Source organism: Bos indicus, chromosome 4, assembly GCF_029378745.1.
Source record: "Bos indicus isolate NIAB-ARS_2022 breed Sahiwal x Tharparkar chromosome 4, NIAB-ARS_B.indTharparkar_mat_pri_1.0, whole genome shotgun sequence".
NCBI classification, from domain to species: domain Eukaryota; kingdom Metazoa; phylum Chordata; class Mammalia; order Artiodactyla; family Bovidae; genus Bos; species Bos indicus.
The window spans coordinates 41386217-41397019 of NC_091763.1; the positions used below are offsets into that span (position 1 = coordinate 41386217).

General features: G+C 42.9%; 1 protein-coding gene across 2 annotated transcripts in view; it reads right to left on the reverse strand.

The window, feature by feature from the left end:
• Window positions 1-5072, reverse strand: part of GNAI1 (G protein subunit alpha i1) — a 105706-nt gene extending 100634 nt beyond the window's left edge. The window contains exons 1-2 of one of the 2 annotated variants that reach the window (XM_070787700.1): window positions 4917-5072; window positions 4234-4402 (exon numbers count right to left, since the gene is read on the reverse strand). In XM_070787700.1, coding sequence (XP_070643801.1) covers window positions 4234-4351 — 118 coding nt within the window. In that variant the 5' untranslated portion in view covers window positions 4352-4402; window positions 4917-5072. Of the gene's footprint in view, window positions 1-4233; window positions 4681-4916 lie in introns of those variants that run through there. The other variant, XM_019958602.2, reaches the window with a different exon arrangement.
• Between the last annotated feature and the right edge of the window lie 5731 nt (window positions 5073-10803).

Sequence of the window (10803 nt, forward strand, 5' to 3'; positions counted from 1 at the left end):
ATACTACACTATAACAACATAAAAGACCCTCCTCAGGTATCCATTGTCATTTTCTTGAATTTACCTAACGTGTCAAATAAACATAATGACTGTGAAAAGTTCTTATTAAAAAAAAATTATTAAACCAATCAACTTGCTTTTAGGTACCATGCACTTATTTGGTTGTCATTTACTTTTACTGTTTCCTTTCTGTTTACATTCCCATCAATACTAAAAATGGCAAAGTATAAGGTTTATATTCCAGGTGAATTCTAGTCCTACACAAGATATTAACATAATTAAGAACTAAATATGGACTTGACAAAATAAAAGGGTTGTCAGGACGACTTACAAAGATCCTGTTCCTGAAGTCTCACAATAGTTTGGGAAGCGGACAGGGCATAAAGCGAAATCATGCTGGAAGCCAGAGTGCAAATATGCTTCACCATATGCCAAGCATTCCTCTTTGGAGAAGAATGGTGCCCTGAGGAAAAGAGCGCAAGGACAGGGGGAAGCTAGGTCTACAAGAAAGCTTCTATTTTACAGGCAAAGGAAACGTCAAGAATGGTTTTCTGGAGGTAGCATGATACCTACTGTAGGCTAGAGGTGAATGAAGAGCAAAGGCAGGAAAGTCTACTGCAACTGGGCTGCCAGAGGCAGAGCAGAACCTGAACTATAAAAAATGAGAATGAAAAAGAGAAGATACAGAAACATCAGCACTTTCAAAACACACATCACCACCACCTGTGGCTTCTATTACAGTAACTGCTAATATAAAGCAGGTGAGGAAGAGAGAAACAACCTCTGTTGAAATACCAGATCCACTCACTCACTCAAGGAACTTTCTGACATCTGAGATCCTGAGCCAACTCTAAGGAAATAGCTAAAGCAATGCAAAATCAGAAGTCCTGCAATGCCATAATTTCTCAACTAGAGGAGTCACGGGAAAGTTTAAAGAAAGCAAAGCGATGAACAGTATACTTTCTCAAATAGCTCGTGGGTGGCAGGAATGGAAAAATATTCACCAAGTAGAAGAAATGCAGTTCCTCACCTCATTTTAAGAAGCTAAAGGAGATAAAAGGTGTGGATTTGTATTTGTTTGTTTGTGGGGATGACTCTGGTGGAGGGAAGGATAATGGGTGGAGTGAGAATAACAGCTCAAAGTTTCAGAATCAAATAATTTTAAAACAATTTGTACAAATTTTATTGGCATATTTTCTACCCTCATATATCATTGAAAATTATCATAAAATATGTAATAAGTACCCATATGTACAATATAGTCTCACTGAAACAGGTTTAATGATGATGGTAAGTCATAACATCCTCAAAGATACAACAATAAGATTTTCCCTTGAGACAGTCACATATAATGGAAAGAAAACTTTCATTATTAAAATAAGTTTCTTTAGGATTACCACTCTAATACTAAAGCCTGAAAGCTAAATCTAAAAGGTCGAACCACTTAAACCCTGACCTAATTTTCTTTAGGTCAATTAGACTAGGTCCTCTGTTTTGTAAGGCCTAATTCACTGCTCCTAGTAAGGACAGTGAAATACCTCCGAGTTTAAAATACACACATTTGTTCCCAATAACATAGACATCCAGTACCAAAATCTTTTTACTGATGTGTCTTATACCTGAATCTCTCAACCACATGTCTAAAATATAATTCTTGCCTTAACAAAAAATGAAATATAATGGACTATTTACTACACCATCTTAAAGGTACCTTATAGGTGCTTTATGCCTTAAAAAAAAAAAATCATTTGATGAGAAAAAGAAATAGAAAGAAAGCCTGATGTAAATGGAATTGACATTGGTTATAGGTTACCTAGACACCATTTTACATTTCTAGATGATTCAGTTGCTGCGTTTTACATGGAATGATTTAATTGAGCTCTTTACACACTAAGAACTAAAAAAAAAAAAAAAATCCCCAAAAGAACCAAAGGTCAACACTTTACTGCTAAAGTCAAACTAGGAAAAAGAAATATTTTTTCAAACATTCCAAGAATAAGCCAACATTCTGTTTAAAGGAACTAGAATGTTGGAATTCTGGGCAAAAGGGTAGAGGGTAGGATGGGAGTAAGACAGACAAGGAGGAATGTTGGGCCAATAATATGATGCTGTGATGGGATTTCTACAGAGAAAGGGTGTGGGAACAGCACAAGACTAAAGCTAGAAAAGAGAGCTGAAAAAATTTAGCTACCTAAAGATTTTAAGTCATTTTGAAAGCTTTCTAATGTTATTGGTATGGAGAAACAAAACTCCTTAATTTCTTCTGAAAATCATAACTCTGCTACACCTCCCTCAGAGCTCTCACTACAGTTCATGGTAGAGATCCAAATTCAGGTTCTACCCTACAAATTCAGTATATATTTTTCAGTCTAGAAGAGCCACTCTCAGCTGAGATTAAACTTGCCCCTAGGGCATGTTTGGGAGATACCTGAGACATTAGTTGGAGGCCAAAGATTCTGCTAAGCTTCCTGTAAGGCACAACACAGCTTGCACAACAAAGAGATACTCCATCCAAAATGCCAATAGTGCTAAGTTTGAGAAATACTGATCTCTTCTGAATATAAGCAAACACCAACTCCTTGGGCCCTTATCCTTGTCCATTTCTAACAGACATCTATTTAAAGCATATTACCATACCAGAGGACTCATTTTTCAAGCCTTTAAACAAACATGGTGGATGGCTGACTCAAACTGAGCGTCACACAATACACTGAAATAATACACCAGAGCAGGAGTGCACAAACTGCTGGAAGAGAACTTTTCAATCCTTTTTCCATTTTTGTCTCAAGCACATTCCATTTGAAAGAGGAGCACCTATATGTTTCCATACCAAGGTATGTTCCTTCTGTGTTCAAGATACTAAAAATATATTGCCTTCCTAAAAAGACTATTTCTTTTTAATGTAAAAACTTAGGTAAACAGTATGAACTGAGAAAGATTTACTTTGGGTAGGGGGAGGTGTGGAAAAACCACCAGGTCTCTAAAATGCAAAGTTATTTCACAGTTTACTTGTAGAATGACTCGGATCATTATTACTTTTAGTCATGCCAAGTTTGCAGCTTCTAAGCCTACTAGTAATGGAGAAAAAACCCCACCATTTTTCCTGCAGTCATTAAACCAATGAAACAGAAGCTTACTGAAAATAGGCTTGTGCAATAGTATTTATTTTATTATAACTGTTACAAAAATAAAAGCAGTCGCTGCAGTGCAAATAAAGATTCTAAGAAATCTTTCACCTACTTCGCTACCTATAGGTAGGGTGGTGTGGTGTGTTTGCGGGGCGGGGCAAACAAAAGAAAATCCTAACTCACACATCAAAAATCTTAAACTGTGAATATTTTCCAAATGTATCCCTCAATCAAAATCCTGGATTACTGTTTTCACGTTCCCTTCCTTCAAACAACTGGAAAAGACCTCCGCAGAGCGTTTCACCACCAGAACAATACTAAGAACAAATAAAAGCCTTGCGTCGACCTGGCAAATCTCATTCATCAGAAGCCTTGGCAGCAGAGGAGAATCCTGTTGTCCCGTGTGACCCATTCACACCTTTCACATCGGTTTTACTGAAGCCAATGTTACCCAACTTTGGTGGTTCCCATGTCCCCACAGTATTAAAAAAATCCAGCATCCAGCATAGCCTACTTCCCCTGTAATCAGTGCTTCTTTAACCCTTACTGAGTCGCCATAAGAAGTTCACCAAAAAGACATAATTCAACCCTAAGGAGGCCCCACAAAAGGTGCACTGATTTCACAAAACGTGGCACTCTTGACATCCTCGAGGAAACCACAACCGCGATACGATGCCTTGTACGCAGGGTTTTAGCGCGGGGGGGGGGGGGGGGTGCTTTTCTTTATTTTTCGTGAATGCCCTTTCATTTTCATAAAGCTGAGCTAACTTAAAAGAAGGGGGCTTCCCTGCGAACCGCTCCTGGGCTCCTGGTGAAATTTCACACCAGGCACGCGAGTGAAGTCTTGCCGCGCCACCGGCGAGTTCTCCGCGGCCAAGGGAGCAAAGAGAAAGGGAGGAGAGGGGCCCCCGCCTCAGCTCTGCGCCGCACAAGCTCGCGCTCCGAAACCATCCTCGGACCCTACACGATGCGCCCTCCGCCGCTTTGGCACTTCCCCTCCGGGTTTCCCAACCCCAAAGAGCCCAGCACAGCCGCGCACGGCTCTGCCGCCCGACCCCCGGGTTCCAGGCCCACCAGGCTCCCAACCGGGCCCGGCCGCTCTTACCGAGCAGCAGCAGCTTGACCTCGCGCGCCGCCTTCTCGCCATCCTCGCGGAGGTTCCGGTCGATCATCTTACTCCGCTCCACCGCCGCCTTGTCCTCGGCGCTCAGCGTACAGCCCATTGTGCCAGGAGCGAAAGCTGGCTGCCGCTCCCTCGAAGTCCGGCGCGCTGCCTCGAAACACAGGTGAATTCTTTCTTTCTGGATGCAGGCGTTCGAATTCCTCCTGACGCCGGCCACGCCACCCCTACCTCCTTCCGAAACTGAGCGAGGGCAGCGCTCTCTGCCGAAGGGCGAGCAGCAGCGCGCAGCTCTTTTCTACAGTCAGGCTCTACTCCTCGCCTCCCTAGGCGCCCCCTAAGACCAGGTTCCTAGGCTCTGGGAACAGCTACCAGCGGCCTCCTACTGGTGGCCGCGCTGCAGCCTCTAAGAAGCCCAGCTCGGCGAGGCGTCCGCGCGCCGCCGCGTCCCCGCCCCTGCCCGCCCCGCCCGCCCCGCCCGCCGCCCCGCGACCACTCCCAGAGCGCGCGCCCGCGCACGAGCCCTCGGACCTCGCCCCCTCGGATGAGCGCGCGCGCCCGCGCTGCCGCGGACCCCGGCGCCGCACAGCCCGCGAGGGCCGGCCACCCGCGCGCGCGCCCCTGGGAAGCGCCCCCGGAGCCCCAAACCTCTCGGGGAATTCCCCTACCTGGCTTCCTACTCGAGAGTGTGATAATTTCTTCCCGTTTACTCACACCCAGGGATGTGTGCGGACCTGCCCCTTGGGGTGCGGGTGGGAGAGCTGCCAAAGTTGGAAACCGAAAAAAAACCAGTCCTGGGCGTTTGAGCATGCCCAGCTCGGGCGGGCGCGCGAGGGTTTTCAAAATGCAAACCCGTGTCAGCTGGCCTTCATGGCGGTGGGAGATAGAGCGAGCTGGTTCGGGAATGGAGCCATGGAGAAAGCAGAACAGGTCAACTGCGGAACAGAAAAGTCCGGGGAGGACAAGAGGTCAACTTTCTTCCTTTTTTTTTTTCCTTCTCTCCTCCCTCCTACCATCCATTTTCACGTTCCTTTCCACAAGCAGAAAACATTTTGAAGGATTTCCTCAAACCTGAGAAAATGTGAGACAAAGAATCAAAGAGTATATTTTTAAAATAAGAACCAACACACCCACACAAACCTGCTCCTCACCGTAACTGACCTCCTCTGGGACTACATAGAAGCTTCCAAGCCAAGTTCTGCACCAATATTCATGACCATGTTAGTAAATAAGAAGCCAGTGGGCATGTCATTCCTTATTGCAGGCTTTGGCTTCCTCACCCATAAAATGAGATGGAATTGATCCACACTATCCTCCATCCTTCCAGCTTTACCTGGTCTGGGGGAATCTGTGGGCATTGGAGGCATCTCACCATTGATGAATTCCATGTCATCAATGAGCATAGGTTTAAGATCTGGTCTCTGTCACTTGCACTACTACACTTTTCCTTACAGATATCACAGGAAATGTTGGTTGATTATAAGATTGGGTTGGTAGCAAAGAAAAACGTCTTCTTTGATGTGTTATATTAGGAAATTGCTCTAACAGAAACCAAAGAGCAACCATCTATAAGTCTTGTTTTCTAAAAATAAAAAGTTTGTTAAAAAAACTGGGCTTGAATTTTCCAAGAAGGTAAGGCTGAGCTGATGCTACAGGAAGGATAGCCTTAGAGTGGGTCTCCTAAGGAAGGCCTGGGGCCTGGGGCCTGGGAGAGATTGCCAGTTTCCTCCTAATTGGACATGCCCTTTCCTGTTCTGCAGTAGTCAAACATGCCAGGCTCAAGAACTGCCATTTCAAGAACTGCCTCAACTTTTCCTATGGTCTTTTGTAAGATACCAGCAAAAAGGAGCAAGCTTTGAATTATAATGAATCATCTTTACCCTCTTTGTATTTCTTGGCAGTCTAAATGTTGATGTTCATCAGAAACTCTGGAATTAAAGTTGACAAAGTGAGTTTTCAACATAGTGTTTGCATATTTCCATTTTGTATTATCTGTGAGTCTTTCGATTGAAGCATCTTAGCACACATCAGTGTGTGCTAACAATAGGAATTTATTTCTCACAGCTCTGGAGGCTGGGAAGTCCAGGATCAAAGTACCAGCCAATTTAGTTTCCTGTTGAGGACTCTGCTTCTAGATTTCAGATGGCTACCTTCTTCTGTGCTCTCACCTGTAGAGAGAAAGAGACTCTAATCTCTCTAACTCTTCTTATAAGGACATTAATCCCATCATGGGACCCCCTCACCCATAACCTGCCAAAGGCCCCGCCTCCAAATTCTGTCATACTGGAGTGAGGGCTTCAACATGTGAGTGGCAGGGGCAGGGACACAAACTTTCACTTCATAACAGAGTATGTTTTGTTTAAGAGGAATAACCAGTTAAAAGAGTCAAGTGCAAAGTATATGATGGAAATAAAGGATTTTACTTAACAAAACAAATGGGCTTCCCTGGTAGCTCAGAGGGTAAAGTGTCTGACTGCAATGCGGGAGACCCGGGTTCAATCCCTGGGGTGGGAATATCCCCTGGAGGAAGAAATGGCAGCCCACTCCAGTACTCTTGCCTGGAGAATTCTATGGACAGAGGAGCTTGGTGGGCTACAGTCCATGGGGTGGCAAAGAGTTGGACACGACTGAGCTACTTCACTTCATTTCACCTAACAAACCGTGTTACCAGCAAGAGGATTTTGTTAGTAGTCCAGATATAAGGTGATAAAAATCATTCAAATTAATAATTTACATAATTATGACATTGAAAAACATGATTCAACAACCTCATCAAGCAGGTGGGACAGATAGTATCAACTCATTTACTTTATAGAGAGTGAAACTGAAATACAGAGGTTAAAGCAATCTACTTCAGAGTACTGTTTTACCTTCTGGCCATCATGTTTTAAACAACTATACTAAGATATGATTCACACTGCATTTATTTTATCTGCTAAAAGTATATAATTCAATGGCTCTAGTATTCTTGCAGAGTTGTGTGGCCATCACAACAATCAATTCTAATAGAACATTTTCATAACCCCCAAAAGAAACCCCATGCCCTAAAGCCATTATTCCCCCAATCTTTCCACTGTCCCTCCTACCCCCAGTCCTAGGCAACCAATAATCTACTTTCTGTCCCTATAGATTACCCATTCAGGACATTTTATATAAAAGGAATCATATACATGGTCTTTTGTCACTGCCTTCTTTCACTTAGTATAAAATTTTCAAGGATCATCCATGTTGTAGCATGTTTCATACTTCATACTTTTTTTTTACTGCTGAATAACAACTTATGATCACATGTTAAGAGAATTAGAGACAATGTTAAAAGACGAAATGGGATACATTCAGCTGAGAGCATCTAGGTCTTAAAGTAACTCCAAACTGTGTCATAAGGAATAATCAAAGAAACTGGGGATATTTAATGCAGCAATGAGAAGATACAAAATGGCATGATAGTTCTTTATGAATGACTGAAGAAATGTCATAAACCAGAGGCAACAGACATTTTCTGTCTGGATTCAAGGTGGTAGATTTAAGAACTATTGGAAGAAAGCCAATAAATTGTACCTTGAAGTGGAAAAAAAAAAAAAAAAGTGGATAATTTCCCCCAAAGGAAATAAGGAACCTCAGAAATTCATTTATATTCAACTAAGATGTAAAAGCGACTTCACTTTCACTTTTCACTTTCCTGCATTGGAGAAGGAAATGGCAACCCACTCCAGTGTTCTTGCCTGGAGAATCCCAGGGACGGGGGAGCCAGGTGGGCTGCCGTCTATGGGGTCGCACAGAGTCAGACACGACTGAAGCGACTTAGCAGCAGCAGCAGCAAAATGTAAAAATCTAGACTGGGTGATCTAGAAGATCTAGAGAGTGATGCCTTTGAAATCCCTTACAGCCTTGTGATTCCATATCATTCAGAAGTTGAATTAGTGTGAGAACTGATATTAAAATTCAGAAACTCCTTCTGGCCTCCAACTTCCTTTCTTACTCATCCTGCCATCAATACACAAGCAAAAGTGGGAAAGGAGAGTTTGTGTGAGACATGTTGGCTTAGTGTGTGGATGGATTAGTGTGAGGATATGGAGGAACCAAAGAAGGAGAGAGTCAGGACAATCTGATGTGTATACACACACACACACACTCACACACACGGCACCAGGGTAAGAGGAGACAAAAAGAGACAATAGAAAAGGCAGTGTGTATCTTTGTCTAACTAAGTTGGAAGCAGATGTGACATGTGGACACATTTCCATTGTTTACATTGAGAGTTCTGCTAAGAAGAGTCTGGTTTGGGGACAGGTTATACACACAGAATAGAGGGGTTAGCATGGCATCCATACCTGTCTATAGTTAGAGATAGAAAAACCCCAAAACAAAACCATTTTTATTAGAGATGTGAGAATCTGGGCAAATATTGAAATATGAGAGCTCATGGAATAATTACTGAAAGACTCTAAAAGACAAGCAGCACCCTTTGGTTTGCAACTTACAGCACCGTGGGGCAGAGAAAATGATAACGTAAGGCCATCGTCTCTGCGTAGAACATACTGCTGCTCAGGCACCAGCGCGCTGATGAACTGAAAGCTTACAGAGACAGCACTTGGGTATGGATGTTCACATGCTGCCAACGGGCACTGCGCTACTGGCAACACTCAGGCTCCCCCGCTTAGCTTCACAGACAGTGGCCATGACAGAAAGGAACGGGAAAAGAAGAGGGAAAACATGCGAGAAAAGAGGCAGTGACTTCAACCAACAGACTCATTTGTGAGCACATGTGAACATGATGCCAATTAGGACACTTAATTTCTTACTGAAGAGGGTACATCTTGAGTCATTGTCCATGAGGCCAAGGGCATTGAGGAATATAACAGTGCATAAGTAAAGGTGGAAGATGTTTAAGAAAAAAAAAGAGAGAGGTAATAGAGTATTTCAAATGCATCGAAAATACTCCCAGGGACAAGAATAAAGAAAAGAGAATTGGAAATAGTATTATGGTAGAAGACACTCTAAGCAGGTAATCAAATAACCTTGGAGCAATTCAAAGCTCTATTATCAACTAGGTATCTGTCTTTGAAAGTCCCTTAACTAATATGCTTTAAAATATCCCTACCTATAAAAGTGAGTATGTTGAATCTGATCATCAGCAAGATCCCAATAATCCTGGGTTCCTATGAGCCTGTCATTCCAACAGGAGATGGTTGGCAAATGAACTAAAGCACTTTGATGTACTGCAGTGAGTAAGCCATACCATGTAAAATCAAGAAGGAGGAAAATACTGAGAATGCAGAGATTAATGAGGACATTTTCCAGAATGTTTAACCACGAAGAATGGTAGACACATGGGATAGTAGACGGAGAGGTAGGTTTGGGATATGCTATTGTTTCCTTTAAGCCATGACTCTTCTTCCCAAATATTAGGCAGGGATAGAAAAGGAAATTGTTACCACCGCAAGGAAGGAACGTGGCTGTCCCACTTTCTGATCTCTACCTCTGATTTTTCCATCTTATGCTCTCTGAAATGTCATCACCATCAATTCTTCAATCCACCCACCTTCCATCCATTGCCCATATGCTTTATCCCTGTCCCTTATGTCTTGTCGTGTGATCATTTCTCTCCTTAAGCAACTTATGCAACTTGTACCAGGATAATCATTGCTTTGCAGATACCTCCCAGAAAACCACACCATTGAATTCAACAGAAAAACCTCAAATTTCGTTAAATCAACTCCTAGCTTATCTGTGTCTGTACCTGCACAGCAGCTTGACTGGAGGAAAACAGAGTGATCAGCAATTCTGCCTTTCCATTTACTCAGGCCACAAAGCTGGCACCATCTTTGATTCCTCCCTTCCTCTCAGCCCCCTGAGGAAATCCTGTATACTCTGCCTTCATACACTTTTGGCCAAATATCACCATCCACTGATATATCCCAGTTTGAGAGATCGATACAATTTCACAATAGCCTGCTTTCTTGTCCCTCTGTCTCTGCCCCTTATCCCCGCCTATTTTCTACCCAGCAAACAGTCATCCTTTCAGAATGATCATTCTTTACATGGAACTAGCCATCCATTCACTTTCCACCTTACTTAGAGAAAACTCCCACCTCAAGTTCTTATGACGACAAAGATTTGCTGGTTTATCAGGCTCACTTTTTTACACTCAATATTACTTCCTACCATTCTCCTTGCCTTCAGTGATTCAGCCTCACTAACATGCAGGCTACTCTTTGAACTTGCCAAACACACTTGTCATGGGACTTTTGTACTTCTGTTCACCCTGCCTGGAACACTCTTCCTCTAGATATCTGCTTGGCTCATACATCAGTCCAGTCTCAGTTAAGTGGCATCTTAAAAGGGAGATATATTGCTTACCCACCCACCTGTCACTCTTCATTCCTTGACTATGCACTGCCATTTCTTTATAACTTATCACATCACACGCATATTTTTGTGACTTGTTTACTCCCTGCCTTCTCTCACTAGCACATAAATTCAAAAGAGCAGAGAATTTATCTCTTTAGTTTACTGTTTTATCTCCAATCACTAGCACATAAATGCCCATAGTAA